We start from the raw sequence: 26,622 nt of genomic DNA, 5'->3' as shown, positions 1-26,622 counted from the left end.
CCCACCCAGACGCCCTGAAGACAGTAGTCCATTGCTTAAGCCAGGACAGGAACTGTTCAGAATGGACAGAAATCAATAAACAATGTGCTTCTCTATTTTGCCTCACCTCCATTTTCCAGTTTTACGTCTGTCTTTGGTTCGAGCCCCTTGGCCTTCTCTCCTTGTTCTCTCTAAGCCAAAATAGTGTTTGCCGACTAACACCTGCTTGTAGCACTTAGTAGCTACAGAGCGCCCTCTAGTGCCAGTCCAGAGCAAGACCACTAACACAGTCGGAGGAAATCGGTGGTGTTTTTTATCCTGACTTGGAAACCCACATGTTTCACACTGCCACAGAAATTTCGTGTCTGAAAACCAATAATCAGCAGCGATGAAGTAAAAGAGGAAGTTCCAGAAGGCAAAGTCCAACTTGAACTTGCTTTTAAAATACCTCATATAGTCAAATAATATATTACAGTACATCCATATGGAAAAGTATTTACTATGCAGTCGATGAAAACATGTTTTGGAGGAAGATAAAGATATGGGAAAGTGTGCATAATAAATTTTAACTGAAAAAGAGAATTAAAAGCTATATACAGAAAATCCCAATTTTGTTCAAAAGCTTATTTGTACATATGTTTTTTTTTAAATAAGAGACATACCAAAATGATGAGTTCTTCCCGAAAAGTGGGATGATAAGCAGTTTTAATTTTTCTGTGTTCTATTTTCCAATATATTTTCTACAATTCCCAAAAATTTCCAATTTTCTACAATTACCAAACTATTATATGATAATTGGAAAAAATATGTTTAAAAAATGGTTCCCACAAAAGCCTCTCAAATTCCCAAGCTACTAGAAAGACATTGCAGAACAGGAATCTGAAGCCAAAAGAAATGAAGACATAGTGTGTCCAAAGTTACAGGGTGATTTAAGGACAGAGCCTGAGAAGAGAGGTGAAAAACACCAGGATCTCACCCATTCGTGCAAAACCATGTTGGAAAAGCCCAGAGTCATCTGTATTTTAATTTACTTATTATGCTTTTCTTCCCAAATACTGATTGATTCTGTGAGTATTAATGTGGCCTGTCTCCCCATCACAGAGCAAGGGAGAGCCAGCCCAGTACAATACTTGATCAGAGCTCATCCACGGTGGGGTCCTTAGCGGATCACTGGGCACTGACTGGGAGAAGCCGGGCCTTGGAACAGACTGGTCACTCTCTGGGCAGCCCCTCACACCTCTGTGTCTCTACCCCAGCCATATCCCCAGTTCTGACACCCTCTCCACTCCTTTATCCCACCTCTCCTCCTCCTTTCTTCTAAGTGCTGCTGCTTTGGAAAGACTCCTTTGCTGAACATTTTCTCAATGCCTGGGTTTGCACTGTGTTAGTTTGTACTTTGTGCACAAATTTGTTTATTATGCGTTTCTATTTTCTACATGCATTGGGTGAGTGTCCACTCCATCTGCAGCTTCTTGGAAGACGAGCTGTGTGTCCCCACTGTTCCTCCCCCAACCCCCCCCACCCCAAAAGTTCTCAGAGATCAGATCAATCTCTGTCAGACTGGGAGTTCTCTGAGGACAGAGGCTTTGTCACCCTCCCTGGCCTCACCCCCAGGACCCTGTGTCAAGCAGCCTCTGATCCAGGGATAATGCCTGATCCTCTCTCCCGCAGGCCCCTTCAAGCCCTGCGAGCACCTCTTTGAGAGCTGGGGCATCCGCCTGGCTGTGTGGGCCATCGTGCTGCTCTCCGTGCTCTGTAACGGTCTCGTGCTGCTGAGTGTGTTTGCTGGTGGCCCTGGACCCCTGCCCCCGGTCAAGTTTGTCGTAGGTGCAATTGCAGGTGCCAACGCCTTGACTGGCATTTCCTGTGGCCTCCTAGCCTCAGTCGACGCCCTGACCTTTGGCCAGTTTGCCCAGTACGGAGCCCGCTGGGAGATGGGGCTGGGCTGCCAGGCCACAGGCTTCCTGGCAGTGCTCGGGTCCGAGGCCTCTGTGCTGCTGCTCACCCTGGCCGCGGTGCAGTGCAGCATCTCCGTGTCCTGCGTCCGAGCCTACGGGAAGGCGCCGTCCCTGAGCAGTGTTCGAGCAGGGGCCTTGGGCTGCCTCATGCTGGCCGGGCTGGCCGCGGCCCTGCCTCTCGCCTCAGTGGGAGAGTACGGGGCCTCCCCGCTTTGCCTGCCCTATGCCCCGCCCGAGGGCCAGCCGGCTGCCCTGGGCTTTGCCGTGGCCTTGGTGATGATGAATTCCTTCTGCTTCCTGGTAGTGGCTGGTGCCTACATCAGACTCTACTGTGACCTGCCGAGGGGTGACTTTGAGGCCGTGTGGGACTGCTCCATGGTGAGACATGTGGCCTGGCTCATCTTCGCAGATGGGCTCCTCTACTGCCCTGTGGCCTTCCTCAGCTTCGCCTCCATGCTGGGCCTCTTCCCTGTCACCCCTGAGGCGGTCAAGTCTGTCCTACTTGTGGTACTACCCCTGCCAGCCTGCCTCAACCCACTGCTCTACCTGCTCTTCAACCCCCACTTCCGGGATGACCTGCGGCGGCTCTGGCCCTGCACGGGGACCCCGGGGCCCCTAGCCTACACTGCCACCAGCGAGCTGGAGAAGAGCTCCTGTGATTCTACCCAGGCCCTGGTGGCCTTCTCTGACGTGGATCTCATTCTGGAAGCTTCCGAGGCCGGGCGGCCCCCTGGGCTGGAGACCTATGGCTTCCCCTCAGTGACCCTCATCTCCTGTCAGCAGCCAGGGAGCCCTAGGTTGGAGGGCAGCCATTTTGTAGAGCCGGAGGGAACCCACTTGGGGAGCCCACAGCCCTCCATGGATGGAGAACTGCTGCTAAGGGCAGAGGGAGCCATGTCAGCAGGCGGGGGCTTGTCAGTGGGCAGGGCCTTCCAGCCCTCTGCCTCGGCCTTCGCCTCATACTTATAAATGTCCCTCCTCATCCTTCTCTTCCCATCTCTTCCCTTCCCTCTCCTTCCACTCCAAGAATGATGGCTGCTTGTAAAATAAATTCAACCAAAACTCAACAGTGTGATCCACAGCAGGGACTGGGCTACGGGTTCCATTGGTCTCCTCTCTCCTGTGGCCGTCACCAGTGTGTGCTCCTTGGCCTGGTTTCCCCTTGGCCTTCCTCTGGGCCTCTTCTCTGTCATGTCTGAAGCTGTCGACCAGAGATCTGGAAATTTCTCTGCCTAGGGAAAATGCATGACTGGGGTGGAGGGCTGAGCAGGTCAAGGATCAGAGTATCATGGGCAGGGGGACCTCACAGAGAAAGACCTCTTAGGGGGCTGTCAAGGGGCACTTGAGCATCTACCCTTTGACTCATGGACTAGATACAAAATGTGTTCTGTGTCCTGTTAATCTTGAGATATGCCATGCAAAAAGACTCTGTTAAAAGAAGTTTTAGAAGATACTACACATTTGTCCCTTTCTTAGAGATTCACAGTGCATATTAGGATAGTAGAGGCTGTGAGAATTCCTGCAGCAGTAAAATCTGTTGGACTTTGTTTAACCCAGTTCCTCCAAATTCTTTGACAACAGGTTTTTGGTTGGTTGGTTTTCATGGGATATCTATTAATATCTCACAGAATTTAACACTGCTCTCTCCCAGGGCCCTCATCTTTATACCACCTAGTGCTACCCAGTGACATCACAAGATGCCACCAGTCCTAGAAAACCCTGATCCTGGGAGTTTCACCTGGGGTAAAGTTGATGATTCTATCAACCAGAGAAGATTCTCCACACTCTACCTTGCCATCCCTCTTGCCCTTGGAAAGATGGAGAGAGGGCTGCCTTTGTGGTGCTAGCCTCTGTCCCCCCCAGCATTGGGGCAGGGATAAAGGGATCTCACATGGGCTCCCACCTCCTCCTCAAGCCCAACCACCAATGAACTTCTGCCCTCAGTAAAAGAGAGGGCTCCTGGATCCAGGCAGCATGTACACAGGGAGGTCTATGGCTGTCTGGCTTCCTCCTGGCTCTGAGTTGCCTTCCTGTGGTTCTCCACCATATACCCCTTGCCAACTCCTGCCACAAGCCTAGTTTTTTCTTTGCACCCCAGGTCCTGCCTTCTCTGTGGGACAGGGAGACCCTGGCCAGCAAACTGGAAGGATATTTACATTGTGTGTATTGTTTTGTAGGAAGCATTATAGGAATCTGGGATCCCTGGGTGCCCCCAGTAGGCATGACCATTCTGCCTCTCTGATCATAACCTTCCTACCTTTTGGTTTACCAAGTGCCTCTGAGCATTCCAGAGTGCTCCCCACCCCAAACATATACACATTCGATCTCAGGATGAGGAGGTGAGAGCTAGGACATTCTCCAAGACATAAAAAGGGAATCCAAGACTCAGGAAAGGGGCTCTACTATTAAGACAACTCTGAGAAGGTCCTTGATAGCCTGAAGTTTAGCTTCTCTTCTTTCTCCCCGCTGCCCTCAGTGCCCAGTGGAAAGTCTGACATGAGTCAACAAGGCTGACCAGCCAGGGGTAGAGGGATGAGGCAGAGATGATGAGTGGAATTTGGCACATTTCTAAATCTCACTTGACCAGCGAAGTTGCCTGGGCTCTTACAGGTTCTGAGGCTAAATGTATCGATCTTGTAATCACAGAAGGACCTTAGAGTCCTAGCACAAGGCTGACCTCAGAGTAGGCACTCACTAGATGACGGTGAATTCATTTATCAACTGGTTGAGAACCTCTGGTCTCCCTGTTTCTCAGGGCTAATCAAGACCCTCTCATGGAAGGAGTTTGCCCTACTTTGGGTACTGGGAGTTGGTGACTAATATGAGGAAAGGGGTTCCCTGAGATGCCCAGGGATGACAGAGTTGGTATGATTTTGGGGAGCCTTGACTTCTAGGAAGCCACCCAGTCCCCTCCTCACAACTACCCCCAACTCCATGTGGCCATTTTCCACCTTGGAGTCAGGGAGCCAGTGTTGAGTGGAATGTGGAATGAAGTGGCCATGTGTTAGAGGTTTAGGAGTGATGGGAACAGTTCCCCACAGGTGACCTCTTCTGTGAAAAGGGTGACAGTGTGTTTTGGCTGCAAGCTCTAGGGTGGCACCACTGTCATCTTATCAGTTACTCCTAAAGATCTGGGCATTTGCCAAGTCTGACCCTTCTGTACAAAGGAGAGGTGTAGGGGAAGGGGGGTGGAGGTGTTTCCATTTGGAACTATTTTTATTATTCAAAACACCTAGTAGAAATGTCGTACATTTACCCAAAATAAGGTGGTGAAGTGTTTCTTTGTTTCTGACTGACTTTCTAGGAAGTCAGTATGTTATTTCTTTGGTTATCCCCATTATAACCAGTAGAAGACTACAAAGGTTTTTTATGTCTTTGATGAAGCACAAAATCAAAAACCAAATAATTCATCACACATGAAATCTTCCAAAATGGTGTCCATGGGGACAAATCCATCCAAAGAGCTGTGGTGGTAGAAATGTTGGGAATTGCTCACCTGGTATGCACTGCCCTGGCCTCTATGTGTTGCTAACCACAATCTCCTCTCAAATCAACTTGTGGAAGAGAACTTTCTACAGTGGACCATTGGTTTTTAAAGCACCTCAGTACCCAACAAGAGGAAAACTCCTTAATTCAGTGCTGAGATTTGGAGACTATGGATTAACAGAGCCTCCAGCTGGGCCTTTTCTTTCCTTCCCCCTCCCCAATTTTTGCCCCCCAAACTCCTTCCCAATTTTCCTTTTCCAGGAAGAATAAAAGGCTTAAGGATTGAGGGAGGAGAAGGAGGAAGAGCTGACAACAATTAGTAGGCCCGAATAAGTGAGGATGACGGAAAGTAGCTAGAATCCTTGATCCTTTCTGGCACCATCTCCTCCAACTACCTCTGGTCTGGTGTTGTACCCACCCTACATCCCCTATATCACTTCTGGGTTCCAGGCTCATGCCCTCTCCAGCTGTGTGAAGTGTAAGAATTGTTAAGATGTAAATATTTGGATTCTTCTGTATAATAAAGCACCAGTGACGTATCATGTGTGTCCCTCAACTCTTTTCTGCTGCTGCTGGTGGCTCTGTGGGGTGCAGCCAGAGGTGGAGGTGATCGAGAGTGAGAGAGAGGAATGATCAGAGTGTCAAGGCTCTTCCTTGACCTGAGTTGAGTTCCCCTGAGTTCTGCGGGCATCTGGGGCACAGCCAAGGAGGCTCAGGTCTGAAGTTTAGAGGGATCACGATCAATTTGGCTCACCCATATTGAGTGCCCTTTGTGTGCAGGGCACTGGGTTAAGAATAATCTAAAGAAAGCAGGCAACAAGGTGGGCTTCCTGTTACCCAACCCCTGAGCATCTTCTCAGACCCAAAGACTACTCCTGAAGTTTCCTGATTCTGCGAATCCTAACGAATCAGCTTCCTTTCCTCTCCTTGGGCCACCTTCCTCATCCACTCTCTGCACAGAAAATCCCCTTCAAGCCTTGCTTCAGAGTGTGATGATGTCTCCAAGAAAAGCAGGTGGGCTCCCTCTCGAGGTAAGGGAAAGAGACTGCGTTCAGTAAAAACCCGCAGTCACGGGAACGAGATGCCAGTCCCAGTCAGGGCCTTCTGAGAGGCCAAATAATCCCTCCAGGAGCACCTTTCTCCCACTCCCGTTGAAGACAGAATTCCAAACCCATCCATTCTTGTGGCCCGACTGCCAGAAAGACCATTTGGCTATTCTTTCGGGACCAAGTGGAGAGCAAAGAGACACAGGGGTCAACTCAAGTAAGTAGATGTTCTTTAGGAAGGTATGTGTGGAACAACAATGGAGGCAGGATCTCAATAAATCTAAGACCAGAAAAAGCAGCGGGGTTGGGCCCAGCGTGCCTAAAACCAGAGGGCTGTTCTGGATTCGAAGTGGCTCTGAGATCTGGCCAATGGGAGTTTGTGATCCAGCAGCCTGGAGCCCACCAGCAGCGCGCACAGCTGCCCTCTGTAGGCCCCTTCTGAGATCTGTCGGCTTCTCAATCACAGTCAACTGCTCCTCCTCACCTCCTTTTATGTAAAAGCTTTTTTATAAATTTAATTTTTAAATAAGAATACATTCACATGGTTCGAATAAAATATATCTGTTTAACAGTCGCTATTTGCCCACTTCCCAAACTCTCACTAGTTGCCACTGTTGTAAGTTTCTTATATATCCTTCCAGAATTCATGCATATACAAACAAAATGCGTATGTTTTCTTACTTTTCCTTTCTGCCTGAGGTAGGAACCACAATTCTGCATCTGCTTTTTCCACTTACTAATGTAGTTTAAAGATCTTTATCAGTATAGAACGCTTTCTCTCTCTCTCTCTCGTAGTAGCTTAAATCTGAAATTGTATTTAACACCTCCCCACACACCCCCATTCCTATGGATGCTTGGGTTGCTTAATCTTTTGCTTCTACAAACACTGCAACAGGTTACGTAGGATGTATGTCATTTAGCATGCGTGTAAGTGTATCTGTAAGATACCTTCCCAGGCGTGGAATTGCTGGGCCAAAGGAGAGTTCTAGATCTAGTTCCTGAAGCCGTGGAGCCAGGCGTGTGGGTGCTGCTGTGTGCTGGGCGGGCGCAAGGCGACTCCGGGGCACGCATGTCGCCGCCACTTGGGTGCCCTTGCCTCTCCTGCGAGGCCCCTTTATTGACCTGCCATGCTCCCTGCACCCCCGCCGGGCGGCCTCCCCGACGGGATGCTGGATATGGCCTCCCTGGGCCGCGGGTGGGTGCCGTGGCATCCGCCAAGAGTTCCTCTGTGTGCTGGCACGTTTGCGCACCGTGGGGCCCAGCAGCCCCCAACCACCAGCCTGGGCGCTCACCAAAGGTGGTCCGGGCACCATGGAGGGAGCGGGTCTGGCAGGAAAAGCATGGGCTCAATCAGGCCAGACCTACTGACTGGTGCAGTCCGGGATCCTGAGATGAAACCCACCGAGTCCCGGATCTGGCCCAGGCTCTGACACCCCATCTGACCGTTTGACAGGGATCAACTGGTGTCAGTGAGCCTCAAATGCAGAAGGGCTGACATTAAACAAAACAAAAACAAAAAACACGAGTTTTAATAATTTCTTTACCTGATTGCTGCTTCTTTTTTAATAATTTTTTTTTGTTTTTGTTTTTTTTACAAATAGTTTATTGTCAAATTAGTTTCCACATAACACCCAGTGCTCATCCCCACAAGTGCCCTCCTCCATGCCCATCCCCCCTCCCCCCCACATCCATCAGTCCTCAGTTTTTGTCAGCATTCAAGAGTCTCTCATGGTTTGCCTCTCTCCCTTTCCCCCACCATTTCCCCCCTTCTTCTCCCCCTTGTGTTGCTTCTTTTAAAAAAAATTTTTTTTAAGTTAATTTATTTTGAGAGAGACACAGAGAGCGCAAGCTGGGAAGGGGTAGAGAGAGGGGGAGAATTGAAGCAGACACTGGACTGTTAGCGTAGAGTCCAACACTAAGTTCGAATTCACGAAATGTAGAACATGATCTGAGCCGCAATCAAGTCAAATTCTCAACCTACTGAGCTACCCAGGCTCATTGCTTCTTTCGATTCATATTCTATGTTTATTCATAACTTCTGCTTACATGTGCCTCACTATGACCCCTGTTCTTCCTCAAGCCCTCTGTGTGCTTCCTTTTCAGCCTCCATTTCTGGCTAATTACCTTGGGGCTTTTTTTTTTTTTTTTTTTGCATTTTCCAGGGTAATGTCCTGAGAGATAGAGTGAGAACCTGACTAGCCAAGTTTCTTTTTCCACACTAGGTCAAATCATAGGTCAATGGCCAACTAATGCACTGACCACTCAGGCCAGGTACCTGTTCTGGTCCCCTGAATTGTAACATATGAATGGATATGTTTATGTGGGATGACACTGAACAAAATATGGTTGCTCAGAGCTGCCCCTTGAGCAAGACTATGGGCTCCTTCTCTCAGAAGGTAGGGTAGGCATGGTAGAAGGTTTTCACGAGAATGGGGACCATTTTGGACTTATCCACTGTTGTGTCCACAAACCTTTCTACAGGGCCTTGCACAAAAAGGTGCTCAATGAATTACTGTTGGAGAAAAAAAAAAAAGAAATTAACATATTTAAGTAATCGATAAAAATTCTGTTTCCCAGCCTAAAGGGGACATCTGGCCAAGAGGTGCAAATAACAGAACAACAGATAGCTTCTTGTCTAAGCTCCGTTTATATTCCTGAGAACTGACACTCAATTCAGCAGGTCTATGTCATGCCCTTTGGGCATGTCCTTTCTCCTTATAAGAAAGCAGAGTGGGCAGATATTTCTGTGGTGAGATTTGAAAGGCCTTCAAGTTCCCTGACCCTCTTCTCTGTAACAGCTCCTTCCCTGGCTACCACAGTGATTGCAATTCCACTACTATAGTTCCTTATTCCTTCAGGTTAGGCCCTTTGCCTGGGGCATCTGTTGCTTTAGCCTGCCCAGGTACCACTTCCCTTTTTCCAGAAACATCAGTTGGGCTTTCCTAAAGGCAACTATTCGCACTGCTCCCTAATGCATGCTGTTCGGGTGGGATTGGCTCCACTACAGATCCAGAGGTGGGATGTGAGTCAAGCTTCTCAGTTTATTCTGTTCCCTGGACACAGTGATTGGTCCAAGGATGGCCTCATATCCCAAAGCCTTCCAATGGCTTACCTGAAAGCCATTTGGACCTCTCAGTTGGTGAAGCAATGACTTTTGTTTGCTCACATGAGATTGTTAGAGTCTGTCACTTGCAAAGAGGTTTCTCTGCATCTCCTTCTCTGCATCCCCTCCTCGCCATGGCCCAGGCATAAACCCATTGACCTCTCACCAACTGTTAGGGCAGAGAGAGCAGTTGTAGGATGGGAATAAGGAAGTGAGCAGGATTGTCAGGATAGGCTGTAGGGTGGGGATGGTGTCCTGGGTGGGAGGCCCCTAGGGAGTAAACGCCACAGGGCAAGAGAGTGCTGGAAGAGGGAGAGGACAGAAAGGGCGGGTGAGAAGGTAGCTGAGACCAACCTCACATACTTCATCACTGAGCCTGAGGCCAGCTCTGCCCTCAGATCCCACAGGTAGTTTCAGAATCACAGAACTTGCCAGATAGCAGCACAGGAGACACCTTGGAGGTTGTCTTAGCTCCCTTATCATTTGTAGAGAAAGAAACTGAAGGAGAGGACCTGCCCCTTATCCCACAGCTTCTCTCAGGGGAACTGAGGAGACAGATGTTTCAATATTGGAACAGCACCCATACAGCTGTTAAATATGATTCAGGAGTCAGGCAGGCTTGGGTGTGAATTCCAGATCTACCCTTAACAGCTGGTTGTCCATAGGTTTTACTTAACATCTCTGTTTCATCATCAGTAAAATGGGGATAATAATAGTACCTAAACCCTGAAGGTTATTGAGAGGATTCAAAGGGATTTGTCCTGTAAAGAGCTTAGCTTAGCAGTGGTGGCACATAGGAAGCACTAGAGAAATGTTAGCTGTGATTATTATTACCTGCTCAGTCCAAAAGGTGAGGGTTCTGGGGGCTCTGAGCTGTCTGCATGCTCAGCTTTGAGGACACTTGAGAAAGAAAAAGAAAGGTACCCAGAAGAGCTTCTCCTGAGGCGAAGGCTGAAAACCTGGGGCATGAAGCCTGGCAGGAAGTCTGTGGTTCACAGGGGAACCCAAGTGATGGTATGAGGGGACCCCCGGGCGCCATTAGGAAGGAGGCACTCTTGTCACATTGAAGTCAGTGGTGGGCTTCAGAGGAGGGAAACCTGGACATTCCCCCAGAAGAGACCACTTCACCACCTGACCGTGTTTGGGTGGTTCACCGAACATAACTCCCAGGTCTGGAGAGAACTTAGTGAATAGGTAAAAACTCCCCCTCCTCCCCCCAAGAGGAAGTTGCCTCTGATGGGAGGTTTGGGGAGAAAGAACCCCTCAGCAGGCTTTTTTTTTTTTTTTGAAGCAGAGTTGCAAGTCCTGGTTCAAGGATGCAGGCCATGGAAGGAAGGGGACATAGTCTATGGGATGGTGGGGTCAGGGGGAAAGGCAAACAGGGAAAGCACCTGAAGGAGAGAAATCCTGGATCAGGGGTGGGAGATGGGGGGGAGGGGAATGGGAGAGACACTGGATAACCTGTCATCTGTGATGGAAACTGAGACTTGGAGAGAGGGATGGGCGCTCACTGGGCCATGGCAGAAGCCAGGGGCAACTGACCAAGAAGCAAGGAAAAAGTGGAATGTGTTGTTCCTGGGCATGGCACATCTGCGCCCATCACCCCAGGCTTGACCCAGCTTCTCTGGGGCTTCACTCGCAGCCCTGTGCAGGAGTCCAAGCTGCCCTGCAGCCAGCCGTCCTGGGGAGCAGGTTCTGAAACCACAGCCCCATAGTCCCCACCCTGCTCTTCCCTCCCTCAGGCCACCCCAACCTAAACAAGACAACCTGCGCAGGGGAGCCACATGCTGATGGAAAAATACACACTTGGCTGGAAGAGAAGCTTTATTTGTATGTGTTGAATTCCCACAGCAGCTGAAGGATAAATAGCTAGTCCCCAGCCTCAGCTTAGAGACTGCCCACAAGGTGGGTGGTAAAATCTGTTCTTATTTAGATAGCTTTTGGGGAGAAGTGGGGAGAGGGACTGGGGGGCAGCAGGAGAGGGGAGCTTGGAATCTGCAGTGTTTATATGATCAGTCACGGATGTCAGCTCTCCTCTTTAATTAGGGGCTTGGAGCTGGGAAACTTTGCTCAGTTTGCTTGTCCTAGGAACAGAGCAGACTGGCAAGTAGGCAAGGGGCAGAGCATCTCTTTGGGGCCCAACTGTGGTTGGACTGCTGCCTCCATCCTAGTCCCCAGCTAAGCACTCAGTAAATGTCAGCACTGTGCCAGGCCCTGTACTGGGTGCTTCATGTGCATTAATTATCTTAGTCAATGCTTACAGCAACCTCATGAGTTAGGTACTATCATTATCCCTGTTCTGTGGGAGAAACCCAAAGTTCAAAAAGATTGAGTAGCATCTAAGGGGACACAGTTGGTAAGCAGTACTGCCTGGGCTCGGCTAGGGTCTCGTCGACTCCAGTGTCCATGCTTTTAACCCTTGTCCATCGTTCCTTCAGCTGGAGGGTAGGAACCTGGACTTTTCTCATTCTCATTTTCTCTCATTTCTGTTTTCTATTCCAAGTCCCCTGTACTTGCTAAGTCAGAGAGATGGATAGATGACTTCTAATCATTTTTGGCTCTGTTTTTCTTACAATTAGAGAGAAAATATTTCTTGTTGCCACTATATCCTCAGCACTTGGAATCAGACAATGCACATAAAATGGACGCATTTTCTGCTAAGTACAAGTGCTATGAATAAAGTCTATCAGGGTAATGGGCTTATAGGCCAGAGTGCCTGGAAGTCAAGGTGCTCCTTTAGATTTGGAATAGACCAGGACTTTCTGGGGCAGCTACATTGGAGCTGAGACCATCATGGACAATGTAGATATCCCTGGAGGAGGAATAAGCTATGAGATTGAAAGTAGGCTTCTGTGGCTAGAGTGTGGTATGGAAGGGGTAGAGGGCATGCCTCTGGATAAGGATGGATAGATAAGGCAAAACAGGGGCAAGATCAATGTCTTATGGTTCAGGAAAGGAGACTGGATTTTTTTCCTCCCTAATTGCAAAAGGAAGCCACTTGGAGGGTTTTAAGGAAGAAATAAAACCTGGTTTTTACAACATCAAAGATTGTTCTTGCTGCTGTGAGAATGGACTGTAGAGGGTCAAGGCTGCAGACAAGGAGACATAGGCTATGACTGTGGTGCAGGTGGGATGATGGCAGCTTGAACCAGTGTGAGAAGAGGTAGAGAGAAGTGGCTGGCATAAATGAGCAGACTTGGTGATGAATCAGTTGTGTAGGGGGTTTGTCCTATAGGAGGTGCTCCTTTCCTACAACTGTTCCCTAACTCCATCTCACACTTCACATTTGACTTCACCCTCAACAGTCAGCATGTGGCACGTCCCTGGACACAGGGACTGGTTTCAAGATGGTCCAATCATAGGAATTTTTGCTCCACGGCCTGCTGAGTGTGAATTAGAGAGTATGTAACCCTAATTGCTGCCAGTAGTCACTCTAAAAGGGGAGTATTGTTTAAGGAGCAGACAGTCAAGACAAAGTTGTCACTCTGGATGACAGATAGAAAGACTGAAATCTTGATATCGTTGAGTCTCTGAACACACCAGTACAGATGCTCACCTCATCCCTAGACTTTCCACTTAGGAAGGCAAAGAGCTTCCCTTATTACTGTCACCAGTTGGATTTCACTAACAACTGAAAGCATCTCAATTGATACACTAATGTTATCTAGGAACCCCAAATCTGAATTAAATATGCATGAGTGTAGGAGACAAGCCTGGAATAAAATCAAATCTGGGCTTTAAAAAGAGAACTGAGGGCACCTGGGTGGCTCAGTCAGTTGAGCATCTGACTTCAGCTCAGGTCATGATCTCGCAGTTAGTGAGCTCCAGCCCCGCGTCAGGCTCTGTGCTGATGGCTCAGAGCCTGGAGCCTGCTTCGGATTCTGTGTCTCCCTCTCTCTGTCCCTCTGATGTTCATGCTCTCTCTCTCTCTCTCTCTCAAAAATAAATAAACATTAAATAAATAAATAATGAGTTCTATAGAAGTTGGAAATTGATGAAGTGAAGGATACAGAAGAAATTTGTATTTTCAGCTTAGGCCATCATCTGTCATTAATAGATTATATAAATTCTCATTTCTTGCCTTCTGTGTACGGAGTCCAACATGTTCTGTGGCAGGCTGTGGTGAATGAAGGATACAAGGTAACTCATAGGTGGATGAATGGAAATTGCCTATTCAGAAAGGTAAGGGTTTTTCTTCCCTTAGTTTATTGCCAAGTTGGTTTCCATATAATACCCAGTGTTCATCCCAACAAGTGCTCTCCTCTGTGCCCATCACCCCCCTTCCCCTCACCCCACCCCATCAGCCCTCAGTTTGTTCTCAGCATTCAAGAGTCTCTCATGGTTTGCCTCCCTCCCTCTCCCCAACTATTTTTCCCCTTTTTCTCCCCCATGGTCCTCCATTAAGTTCCTCCTAATCCACCTATATGTACAAAGATATGGTATCTGTCCTTCTCTGCCTGACTTATTTTGCTCAGCATAACACCCTCAAGTTCCATCCATGTTGCTACAAATGGCCAGATTTCATTCTTTCTCACTGCCATGTAGTAATTGTATAGATGAACCACATCTTCTTGATCCATTCATCAGTTGATGGACACTTAGGTTCTTTCCATGTTTTGGCTATTGTTGAGAGTGCTGCTATGAATATTGGGGTTTATGTGCCCCTATGCATCAGCACTCCTGTATCCCTTGGGTAAATTCCTAGCAGTGCTATTGCTGGGTCATAGGGGAGTTCTATTGTTAATTTTTTGAGGAATCTCCACACTGTTTTCCAGAGGGGCTGCACCAGTTTACATTCCCACCAACAGTGTAGATGGGTGTCCGTTTCTCCACATCCTCACCAGCATCTTGAGTCTCCTGATGTGTTCACTTTAGCCACTCTGACCGGCATGAGGTGGTATCTCAGTGTGGTTTTGATCTGTAATTCCCTGATGATGAGGAACACAGCATCGTTTCATGTNTTTTTGTGCCAATTCCATACTGTCTTGATGATGGCAGCTTTGTAGTAGAGATTACAGTCTGGGATGGTGATGCCTCCCTTTTTGGTTTTCTCCTTCAATATTACTTTGGCTATTCAGGGTCTTTTGTGGTTCCATACAAATTTTAGGATAGTTTGTTCTAGCTTTGAGAAGAATGCTGGTGCAATTTTGATTGGGATTGCATTGAATGTGTAGATTGTTTTGGGTAGTAATGACGTTTTGACTATATTCTTCTGATCCATGAGCATGGAATGTTTTTCCATTTCTTTGTGTCTTCTTCAATTTCCTTCATAAGTTTTCTATAGTTTTCATCATACAGATCTCTTATATCTTTGGTTAGGTTTATCCCTAGGTATTTTATGTTTTTTTGCACAATTGTGAATGGGATCAGTTTCTTGATTTCTCTTTCTGTTGCTTCATTGTTGGTGTATAAAAATGCAACCCATTTCTTTACATTGATTTTGTACCCTGCAACTTTGCTGAATTCTTGGATCAGTTCTAGTAGGCTTCTGGTGGAGTCTGTTGGGTTTTCTATGTAGAGTATCATGTCATCTGTGAAAAGTGAAAGTTTGACTTCTTCTTTGCCAATTCTGATGCCTCTTATTTCCTTTTGTTGTCTGATTGCTGATGCTAGGACTTCCAGCACTATGTTAAACAACAGTGCTGAGAATGGACATCCTTGTCGTGTTCCTGATTTCTGGGGGAAAGCTCTGTTTTTCCCCATTGAGGATGATGTTAGCTGAGGGCTTTTCATAGATGGCTTTTATGAGGTTTAAGTAAGTTCCTTCTATCCCAACAGAAAGGTAGGGTTTTAAAGTTCCTATTTATTTTGAGAGAAGGAGCATGAGTGGGGGGAGGGGCAGAGGAGAGGAAGAGAGAGAATCCCAAGCAGTCTTCTCACTGTGAGCATGGAACCCAATGCAGGGCTTGAACTCTCGAACCTGAGATCATGACCTGAGGTGAAATCAAGAGTCAGACGCTCAACCAACAGCCAAAGAGCAGCCCCCAGAGATGCACTATTGTATGTGTGTGGTGCCTAGCCTAGGTATAAAATCACTGCACTGAGATAAAACTGCTACACTGGTATATGGACAGGGACATTACAGTCTTTATTTTTCTAGCTCGGACTCCTAATATCTCTATTCCTCAGAAAGTCTTTCACTCAGCACGGGCAGCCTCTTTCCACTTCAACTGATATCTGCTCAAATCTGTTTTCTCTCTCATCTAAATAGAATATCAAAGTCCAAGTATATTATAAAATTGTGAGTAGGAGATTCAAGCTTGGCGTCTATTTGTTCTTAGTAGTACTTGCCATGAAATGAAGCTAGGGATAGAAAGTGATTATAAAAATCATTGTTTAAATTTGTATGATTATTTGGTTAATCTGTCTGAATTTTTCACTCTTATATTGTAAAATACTTGGTACATAGCAGATGTTCAATAATTTATTGAACAAATAAAAGTTATACCATAGTAATTCTGACCAGCTATATAAATCACAAAAAGTTAAAGCTGCAAAAAAATTAACAAAAAGGCATATTACCTTATTCCCACATTGTATTAAAACTTTNTCTATAAGCCCAGAATCCCTAAAAGCCTAGTGGTAACTGAACTGTTTCCAATAGTTATTTTGTATCTACGTCAAACACTCAGTATCCCTAGTGATGTTGGAAAGTTGGCAAACTAAAAGACAAAATTCCAAATATTTTAACATTCTTATTATATAGCTTTCTAGACATTTTGCTCCCAGACACACACTCAGGATAAACACACATTCAACATTAAATGATTATTTATTTTTCAGGTTTAAAAGGTTTCAAAATACGTATGTACAAGCTAAATAAAACAAACTACCCTCAGAGAATCAATGTAGAGCAGAATATATAAATACACAAAGTCTGTTTTATACGATACAAAAAATGATAACGTCAACAAATACAAAGAAAAACAGTCAAGGAAGGTAAGCAATTAGACCATCTTAGCAAAGAATATATTAACTAAGATAGACCAGGACAAACCCCTAAGCATCAGGGCAGAATTTCTTTCCTGTGCCTCCCAGTGGCCTGGCTTTCCTTTTCTGCGCTGTGTTGCACACTTCTGAGGCACCAGCCTCTGGCAGATCATCAGGCACCTCCTCCTTATCAGCCTAAAAAGGAGCAGATACAGTAAAATAGAAGGTTCACACTAACCCCAGGATGGAGAACAATGAAGCGTTGTAATATTATTTCTAAGTACTTCTTTGCTGCCGCAAAGAATTACTTTCTTTGTATATAATATTCCCTCCAAAAGCATCTTCCTCAATCTTTTGTATATTTAAAATTTTTATGTCTTTTCATAAGTAACTGCTACTTAACACAATTTGAAGGATGTCATAACTCAGAAAGAACCAGAATGTGCAAATCTTTGTTTTCCTGCAATTTGTATTGTTAGAGGAGGAAGCTCTATCAGCTTAAATGAGGGAAATCTTCCTTCTTCCATGAATGGTCCCGTAATACATGTTAATTTTCCCCTCCCTCCTCTACCTCCCACTCCTTCCTGATTCCTGCAGTAGTCCCTTCTCAGTGTTAAAAAAGAAAACTTTGAAAAACGAATCTAAATCACCTCACATTTATCCGTGCTACCCCCAAGAATATAAAAAAAATTAACCAGATGCTGCCTGCCCTCTAGTGTTGTCAACAGATGACAACCGTTGAGGAAAAATGTACTCTTGTTTGAACTACGAGGTTGTTATGCTGAATAAGTATTTAGAAAGTTGCAATAGGAGAAAAAGATCAATTAGCTACTCAAGAGTACAGTATAAATTTAGCAAAGTTCATAAACATGCATGTATTTACAGACAAGTACACTTCCCATGGGCTAACAACAGTAGCAAAATGAGATCTGTACAATCTTCATACCTTCTGTTTCTGTCTTGCATGCTTCTCTGTCCACTGCCTGGCATTCTTGAGGAAGACTGGCTTATTGTATTTAAATTCGGAGGACTGAGACAAAAATCAAAGAAGTTAATGGAGAGAAAAATGATTTGTAGTGGTTCAGCTGCAGCTGCCACAGCTATCCTCACAACGAAAAGTCAGGATATGGGCCGCAGAAGAAAAGAGGATACTTACTATGTCTGCCATGAGTGGGTCATCAGGGTTGGGTTCGGACATGAGCAACTGAATAGAAGTCAGCACCGTTGCGAGGTTGAGAGATGGCCTCCAGGCCCCCTATATATAGACAAATAGGCAGATGTTTTTGTATTACTAAGAATGTTATACTCTAATTCAAGTTATATAGATGAGAACCACAGACTGCTTTTACAGTCTACCCTTTACCCACCACTCACTTTTGGTGGCAATTTGAGAACATCTAGACAAATCCTTCCGGCAGAATCAATGTTTGGATGATAGATTGGAGTAAGAAATCGGATCTGAGGGGGTTCAAATGGATACCTTTGAAAGCACAGGACAACAGAATTTTTATTAAAATATTGCTTCTTAATACATTATAAACAGCTTCCTGGTGACTAATCAGGAAGACAGCCTTTGAGAGGCAAACCTTTTCTCTCCTCAAATTTTTATTATGAAAACTTACAAACAAAAGCTGAAATAATAGCATTAAAACAACACTCATAAACCCACTACCTAGATCAAGCCACTTCACCCTCTAAATACTTGATCATGATCTCCCAAGAAAAAAGGTCATTCTCCTATATAGCTGCAATACTATCAGTATACCTATGAAAAACTTAAAAATTTATTCTCCAATATCATCTACTATTCAGATATCCTCAACTGCTCCCCACCCAGTTTTCTTTTTTACATATAGTTTTTGAAAAACAGGATGTAATTAAGATTTATACATTGCCATTTAGTTACTATGCCTTTTTAGTGAAACACAAACCTTGGAAAACTCCCAGTCTATTTTCAAAACTGATGTTATCACATGATTATTAAGCTACTTCTCTCAGGACTTTAACAAGTTTGGCCAGGATCTGACCTAGTGAATAGACATCTATATAACAGACATTCATTTCTTCCCTTCCTCACTCTGTATGAATCTACAACTACAACTCACCTGAGAGAACCTTAAAGGAGATCTGAATTAAATGGTGCCTTAACACAGAAACAGAAAGTAGAATGGTGGTTGCCAGGTGCTGGGAGAAGAGGGGACTGGCAACTTCGTGTTGAATGGGTATGGGGTTTCAGTTTGGGAGAATGATAAAGTTCTGGAGATGGAGGATGGCGATAGATGCAGAACAATGTGAATGTATTTAATGCCACCGTACCAAACACTTAAAAGTGGTTTAAATGATCAATTTTATGTTATGTACATTTTAGCACAATGAAAAAAAAAGAGAGAGAGAAGCCTTTGATGTGATGTAGACCATCTTTACAGAAGCAATTTGGACTCCAGAGAGATAACTTGCCCAAGGTGGTATTAAATCATAAGACTAGGATTAAAACCTAGGACCTTTAACTCCTACATTTAACACTCTACTACATTACTCTATCTTCTAATAACTGTGCTTCTTTTAGTAAGTTTAGAATCTAATCCATACTAACCTCTCAGGAATGATAACTTCCAGCTTGAAAACACCTTTTTCATAAGGTGTGTCAGCCGCACCTAATATTTCTTTAAAAAAAATAAATAAAAGTTAAAAAGTAATTGGATGATTTAAATGACCACACCATACAGACCTAATAAACTCTATGATCCTAAAGAAAAGCCAGGTCTAGGACAATAATTCTCTTTCAGGGCTTTAATAAGCTCTCATGCAATATACCTATTTACCCATTTACTTTGTTTCACGGTGTCAAACAAAGGAGAGATATAAAATCAAAACAGAAGTTGGACAATGCTGACCACAAGTAAATACAAGCTGCAGATTTGTTTTGCCTGGACTGCAGTATTCTAATCATTTATGTTTCCTGTCTGGCCTCACAGATATTTGAGATGGTATCTTTGGTCTAAACACTGCTTCAGAGCTGATGCCCAAATCCTGGCTACAAGTCAGCAAAAGGTGTAATAAAAGACCAAAGAAGCATTTTGTCAAGCAAACCTTTTATACATGTAAACAAATTAGGGTTAGAAAGATGGTAGGGCACTTCAATCTTGCCATTGTTCTCGACTTTAGAATATGCAAATGTTCAAATTTCAGCACAATCTCCTATAGGGTCATGATAGGTAAGACATGATACCTACGAGCTCGCAGATCATCCATTTGGTCCTTATCTTGCCAGCAGGTGATGCCTGGGGGTGGCTCTGTGGCTAACAACTGCAGCTCCCTCTTCAGACGTGAAGCTCTCTGCATGGTCCCCAGGTAGAAGGAACCACACAGTTCATTGAACCACACTAGGCGCTGGCTGGGACTCGCTAGGGAGAAAAGGGACAACCATGAAATAGTCAGCAATGGTGACTGGAGTTTTTAGCTCATGGCTTCAATTTAGTAAAAAACAAATTCTTCATATTAATTCCCATTCTGAGAAGGGAATCTGCGTTTTTTCTACTTCCTTCTTGTTATCTATTCAAGCAAGCAAATGTTAAAAATGAAATGTAAATAATGAAAAAAGTTCTACAAACAACAAGTTTTCAATTAATGTCTGTTTCCAATGATAAAGTATAAACTCATGAGGTAGAGCCTGGTGTCTAATTTTACTCCCCACTGCATCCTTAGCATGCCTGGCATAAAAAAGGATTGACAAATATTAGCTGTGGGAGGAAGTCCATATATGCTTTGTGGAGAAAGCCAGGAATGAATGATAGGGAGGTAGTCTCACTCTGAGATACTTATAAGCAAATGCTTAAATGTCTGTTTTCTCCATATACCTTGGATTCCACTTCCTCCCAGTTCTTCAGTATTTCCAATCTCCTTCCTATCAACATTAAAATATGCTCAAAATCTCTCTCATCTAAAACAAACACCCACATCCACACCTGCTCAACACCCTTCCTAACTCTAGCTCTCCCTCTGGCTACTATTCAAAGGACACCGATCTTTTGATAGAGGAGTTACATATACCATCTCTCAGTTTGTCTTTTGACAAACTTTTGATGTCTCTTAAACGACGCACAAGTATTAACTTTAACATAATCAATTTTAAAACTTTTCCTTTACACGGAAACTTCTGCGTATTAGATTTTTCCCTACTCCCAAACTTAGCTATTTGTCTACATAATCTTCTAAATGTAAATGTTACAATTTACATCTTTAATCCAGTAGGAATTGATTTTTGTGTATATTGTGAGGTAGAGGTCCAATTTTGGATTTTTTTCCTCCATATGAATAACCAATTGTCTTAGTCTCTTTTATTGGAAAGTCCATTCTTTCCCTGCTGATATGGTCATAAATTTCCATATATGGATGGATCTGTTTTGGGATTTTTCAATTTGTTCCACTGGTCAGTTGGATTATCTTTGAGTCAATACCTCACTATTTTAATTACTATAACTTATTAATAAGACTTGCTATATTTGGTAGTTAAGTTCCTCCACCTTGTTCTTTTTCTTCAGGAATGTCTTGATTACTCTTGATCCTCTGCTCTTCTGTAGGGATTTTAGAATCAACTAATAAAAGTCCCCAAGTATATACATCTCAGGATCTGGTTCTCAGTTTTGTAAACTAAAAACTCAACTTGGCAGTAAACCTAGATTTAGTAGGGCTTAGATGTACTAATTTATTCCAGGGTCACTCACAAAGGCTTAAACATGAAAAGGTCAATTTATTAATTTGTACAACTACAGTAAACTTTTAAATTTTAATCCCACACATTCTGTCAAGTTATTTCTACTTGGAAAACTAATTATAATCAGAAGATTCCCTGGTGGGCACAGACTGTAATTACTGAATGGTTGTTATTTATGATAATCATAAATTTAGATTGAGGCATCTACCTCAATCACAGGGATGTTTAAAGGAGACTAAATTTGTGTATTGGTCAGGTAAAGACATTCTCCTGCACTGTTGCAGACACATTGGTTCTTTGGATCTTTCTTTTCTAATCTCCAGGCTTGCTGCTCCTCCACAATTAACAAACTCTTCCGGAAATACTTAAATAAGATTAATAATATTATAAGTGAATTAAGTTGTTAAATAGAATTACACTACAACAATCTTTCATATAAATTATTCTTTAAAAATTTTTGTTTTTATTTTTGAGAGAGACAGGTTAAGCGGGGGAAGTGGGGGGTGGGGAGAAAGAGAGAGAGAGAATCCAAAGCAGGTGCTTAACCCACTGAGCCACCCAGGTGCCTCTAAATTATTTTTTAAAGTACTTCCAAACGTCCATAGCTGCACCCATTAAGACTTTCATTTTTTGGAAGCAGTTATTTCACTAGATAATTAACCACACCTTTTATATACAGATCCTTATTACTTTCCTCAGTAAGCAGATACTGAGAACGCAAGGACAATAAGAATCTACAAGTAACAGAGTATAGTTTTATATAAAATGAGAACCCAGGGGAAACGCACAGTAAAGGGATTAGAATAGGGTGAGAACAAGCCAGACAACTTCTCTAAAGAAATTTCTCTGGTTGCTTCAACCAGACCCCAGCCTCACGATATTAACACAAATTGGTGTATGGCACTCCTTGGCTCAAAGGCCATCAATTACTGCGTATTTTCTGGGCACAAAGATTCTTTACAATCAAACCCCAACGCCTATTTCCAACTTCATTCCCAGGAACTACTCCCCACAGAGTTATGCTTCAGCCACACCGACTTCGTGCTGCCCAGGAGTCTCATTCTTCCATACCTACAGACACGTCCACATTAAATGATCACTTCTTGCCCTTCTCTAGTAATGCATCCCAATCCCCAACTCCTTTCAAAGGTCACCCTGTCTGCTTCCACACCAACTTGCACCGTGAGTGGTAATTCAGCTCAGGCAGCCTCTCCTCCTCGGGGCAAAATGCCTTGAGGGCAGGTCTAGTCTACGTAGGTTTTCTTCCTTTCTTTTAAAAATTTTTTTGAATCAGCAACGCCTACCAGTATGCAGCCCTGTCCTAAGTTTAAACAGCTAATGAAGGAAACGTGAGTTTTGGACCAGATGGTGAAGAAGGCGAAACCGCCTGTGCGAGGCCCCGGGGCACACTCTCCCAAGGGCACTCTTCTCCCTGCTGCGCAGGGGACTGGCTTGGGGAGCTAGGGCCATCAAAGGGCTGCGGAGATTCTACACAGCCTCCGCTTTTCCCAGCTTCTCCCTTCCGAAGACAGGAAACTCCCACATTAGGCAGAAACAGGACTCCTTTTCACCAAGCTGCGTAGGGACCAACGCCGGGTTGCGTTTTCTCCACTAGGCAACCAGAAAACTCCCCACTTACCTGGGCAAATTCGCCTCACTACACCGCAGCGCGCGGACCAGCTGCTACCCGCGCCTGCGCAAGTTCAGACGGTTGGTGCGGCTCCGCCTCTCGCCCCTGAGGGCTTGCGATTGGCCCGCAGCAATGCCCGGAGGAGGAGCGCAGCTCCCTATTGGCTAGCGCTCTGAGCCCGGCTTCCGCTCGCGCGGCTTTCAAATCGGAACGCGCTTCGGGAGCTATCCCTCCATCTCGTTGGTGGAGTTGTCGCTCAGGGCTGAGACGCTCTTCGTTTCTGCCCGGCTACACCACCTGGTGTGGCCCGTGCGGTGACAAGTTTGGTTACGAAGTCAGCTCTCTTTGTCAAAGCAGGCAAGAAGTCGGAAATCGCCTCAGAGAAGGAACAATGAAGGGAATCGGAAATATTTGAACTGGAGAAGGGAATGCGTGATAAGTCTCTTCATTGAAGTATTTTTTTCGCGTGGAAAATTTTACTACTTCAGAGGACACATCAAAGATCAAAGGATGAAAGTTAAAGCGATGCAGAATTTAGCTCAATAAAGCACAGTGGCAGTTAGAACCCTGAAGAACAGAACAGGTAAACTTGGGAGGTAGCGAATTCCTTCGTCACTGGAAGTGTTCAAGTGGAAGTTAATTAGGGATAGTGCAAAAGGGATCCTTGCACTGGGTGGAAGTTTACAATAGATGACTTGGAGGCTTCCTTCCAGCTCTGAAAGTGTGGTACTACCTGACCAAGGAGGTACCTGTTTATGGCTAAGCTGGTCTTGACTTCTCAATGGTTCCTTCCTTGTCTCCGTGAGTGTACATGGATGGCTTGGAAACAGCACAGCTGGAACTTGACTAGCCTTTGGGAATACTGTGGGTGGGAAAACAAGGATAACACACACACACACACACACACACACACACACACACACACACCTTATTTCACTGCTTTCAGCTCATTGTGTGGCTTTGAAATCGTGGTAGCATAGGAGTAATGGCCAGTCTTTCTAAACTTGCAAACCAATATAATTCTGGCCACTGCAGTGATTTCTGCATTTAGTCCAGATTGGTGTTAAGTAGCGCCCGGTTACCTGGAGCCCACTGCCTGGTATATTACCTCTCCCCTGGTGACCCACACATTCACTAGCACTCTGTCCATGGTTCTACCCTGGGGATCCTCACACTGGTTGTAAGAATGAATCAACTAAAGTAGCTTATGAATTACGAACATAAAGAGTCTTAGGACTGTTCAACCTAAGTTCCAGTTCACTGTTGGTGTTTGTGTTTATTGCTAGTATTTACTCATTGTAACGGAGTGTTTTCTGGAGTTGGCTGCTTATGTTACTACTGATATTTTGTTTTAATCCCTTCAGTGTCTTTATTTTCTTCCTATCCCAACGTAATTGTATCTCAGTTACAGTTATGTCTTCAGAACTGAAATGGTTGCCTCCTTGGGTGCTTTTCTGAGAAACAAGTATTAAATATCTTTTTTTTTGTTTTTAAAGTTTATTTATTTATTTTGAGAGAAACAGAGAATCCCAAGCGGGCCCCAGCTGAGAAATGAGTCTTAAAAGCATCTCTTAAAGGGGCATCTGGGTGGCTCAGGCAGTTGAGCAATCGATTCCTGATTTCTGCTCAGGTTTTGATCCCAGAGTCATGTGGAGCCTGCTTGGGATTCTCTCCCTCCCTCCCTCTGGCCCCCTGCCCCTCTTCCCCTCTGCCCCTCTTCCCCTCTGGTGCACTGGCATGCTCTCTCTCCCTAAAATTAAAAATAAAACAATATTAAAGGCGATTCTTATAAAAAGCAGGATCTGAGCTGAGTCTGGTGGAAAGGAGAGATGGTATCATAAGACAAGCATATGCCAATAATTTTGGCAACAAAATTGAAAGAACTGAATAAAAGAAAAAAGATAAAAAGAACTCCAGGGGCTAAATGTACAGTTTCCATTTGTCCACCAGAGGGGGGTATGTTAACTGGTGAGAATAGTGGCCAGGCTGAAAAATTTTTGTTAACCATGTACAGGTGTTACTGCTTTCAAAAAAGGAAGTATTCTAATATTCTGATTTATTTTTTAAGTGTATTGTGGGAAATTACTTAAAATTTCTTCACACAAGAATATATATGCATCATAGCTGGCTCACTTTAATGCATTTAAAAGCAAAAACATATTTATACACAGGATTATTTGTCAGTATTTACTCATTTGAATATGAAACATTTTCTTTAATATAGAGTATTATTAAAAATTTGTTTTAAATGTTATTTCTGAGACAGAGAGAGACAGTGTGAGCAGGGGAGGGTCAGAGAGAGAGGGGGAGATACAAAATCTGAAATAGGCTCCAGGCTCTGAGCTAGCTGTCAACACAGAGCCCGACGTGGGTCTCGAACCCACAAACTGTGAGATCATGACATGAGCCGAAGTTGGACACTTTACCGACTGAGCCACCCAGGCACCCCTAGAGTATTTTTTTTTTTAGTAAATCTAAACTATCGTATTTGTTTAATGGGCTGATTATGTAAGTTTACTTATATATAAACTTATATAATTGGTTGGGGGAAGATGTTTCAGAAAAACTTCCATGATCTTAATTTTGAAAAAACTTTTTTAAGCAGTGTACGCAGACTAATTTTGTTTTATTTTTTGTGACATAACTTTTTTCTTTGCCTGAGCCAGTTAAATTAATTGGATTGTAATAATTATTACTGCTTTTTGTAATCACATAGCTGAAGATACATTCTTCTCCTTCCAGATAGGTATGCACTTAAATTATCCAAGGAACTTAGCTACTTATATTTTTGTTTACAATCTCCAAAGACTGTATTACACTCTAATGGCTTCAGAAAAAGAAAACCAAATAAAATAGTAAGGAAGTATTTCCTGGAACTTCCCAGTATCGAGACTGAGTTTTTTCTGTTGAAATTTAAGTTTACCTCTTAGTAATGAAAGGATTTAACTTGGACTTGCTCAATTTTAGCTTATTTATACAATTGGCACCAGGTATTTCTTCTTCCCTGATTCCGAATGTGAAAATAACACAGCCAAAATAAATGTAACATTATTGATCTCTGAAAATTTTATCCCAGTTAAAAAATTCTTAATAGAAAACCATTAGGTCAGTAAAATATACAGTTCAATAATGCATGCTTTTTTTGAGGTGCTATTGTGTATCAAGAACATATTATTAAGATCGTTAATTAAATATAAATATTAAGATAGCATGGATTGCTGCTCAGAGATGTGCTTCCTGAGATTTCAGCAATTTGTGTTATGCCAAAACCTTGCCCCTCTTTACTTTTTGGCTTCCATCTAGATGGGCAGAGTTTAGCTAATGATGGTTTCATGAAGAGGGTTAAGCATCTTGCTGGGTACTCTTTCCTGTCTGTTATGACATCAGTGTTTCTTTTATCTTATAGGGAGAATTCTGTTTGAGAGCTTGTGGGAAATTTAAATTATCGGCAAGAGGCTGAGTTGTAATAAGAAGAGGTTCCATGTTGACAAGTTACAAAACCTCATACAGAATTTTTAATTGCAATAGATGATGAGAGGTGACAAGTTCTACAGTGACTGTAAATCATTGCACAATAGTAAGGAAAACAAGGCTATATAAAGTATATTTTATTGTATCTTGACTATTTATTATTTATTTATTTTGTTTAAAATTTTTTTTAATGTTTATTTATTTTTGAGAGAGAGAGACAGAGAGACAGAGTGCAATTGGGGGAGAGGCAGAGAGAAAGAAGGAGACACAGAATCCCAGGCAGGTTCCAGGCTCTGAGCTGTCAG

General features: G+C 44.0%; 2 protein-coding genes and 1 long non-coding RNA gene across 4 annotated transcripts in view; 2 read left to right on the top strand and 1 right to left on the bottom strand.

The window, feature by feature from the left end:
• The window catches only part of LGR6 (leucine rich repeat containing G protein-coupled receptor 6), a 120,048-nt gene extending 117,044 nt beyond the window's left edge, over positions 1-3,004 (top strand). Inside the window, exon 19 of the mRNA XM_077771978.1 lies at positions 1,651-3,004. Coding sequence (XP_077628104.1) covers positions 1,651-2,906 — 1,256 coding nt within the window. The 3' untranslated portion in view covers positions 2,907-3,004. The remainder of the gene's footprint in view (positions 1-1,650) is intronic.
• A 13,321-nt stretch (positions 3,005-16,325) lies between these two features.
• On the bottom strand, positions 16,326-22,917 carry UBE2T (ubiquitin conjugating enzyme E2 T). Of its 2 annotated transcripts, XM_077772028.1 has the most exons (7): positions 22,856-22,917; positions 19,736-19,906; positions 19,096-19,165; positions 17,877-17,982; positions 17,659-17,757; positions 17,449-17,532; positions 16,326-16,697 (listed from the first exon to the last, which is right to left on the bottom strand). In XM_077772028.1, the coding sequence occupies exons 2-7, from the start codon at positions 19,842-19,844 to the stop codon at positions 16,572-16,574; spliced, it is 594 nt and encodes a 197-aa protein (XP_077628154.1). In that variant the 5' UTR covers positions 19,845-19,906; positions 22,856-22,917; the 3' UTR covers positions 16,326-16,571. The 2 variants fall into 2 exon arrangements, with proteins under 2 accessions (XP_077628154.1, XP_077628155.1); XM_077772029.1 differs by lacking the exon at positions 22,856-22,917 and having other exon boundaries at positions 19,732-19,847.
• Positions 22,918-23,082: 165 nt separating this feature from the next.
• Positions 23,083-26,462, top strand: LOC144238328 (uncharacterized). Its single transcript, XR_013337082.1, has 2 exons — positions 23,083-23,429; positions 26,253-26,462. It is a non-coding gene; the product is annotated as an uncharacterized LOC144238328 (long non-coding RNA).
• Positions 26,463-26,622: the final 160 nt, after the last annotated feature.

This window comes from Crocuta crocuta, unplaced genomic scaffold (genome assembly GCF_008692635.1).
Source record: "Crocuta crocuta isolate KB4526 unplaced genomic scaffold, BGI_CrCroc_1.0 scaffold318, whole genome shotgun sequence".
Classification (NCBI taxonomy): Eukaryota; Metazoa; Chordata; class Mammalia; order Carnivora; family Hyaenidae; genus Crocuta; species Crocuta crocuta.
This window is presented reverse-complemented; position numbering and strand designations above follow the sequence as displayed.

What these genes read in the sequence shown, in the direction of transcription:
- UBE2T (XM_077772028.1), bottom strand. Translation starts at nt 19,844, where the DNA reads ATGCAGAGAGCTTCACGTCTGAAGAGGGAGCTGCAGTTGTTAGCCACA. An exon ending in GAAGTTATCATTCCTGAGAG is followed by an intron (nt 17,983 to 19,095) that starts GTTAGTATGGAT and finishes GTGCTTTCAAAG; the next exon opens with GTATCCATTTGAACCCCCTC. An exon ending in TTCTCAAATTGCCACCAAAA is followed by an intron (nt 17,758 to 17,876) that starts GTGAGTGGTGGG and finishes GTCTATATATAG; the next exon opens with GGGGCCTGGAGGCCATCTCT.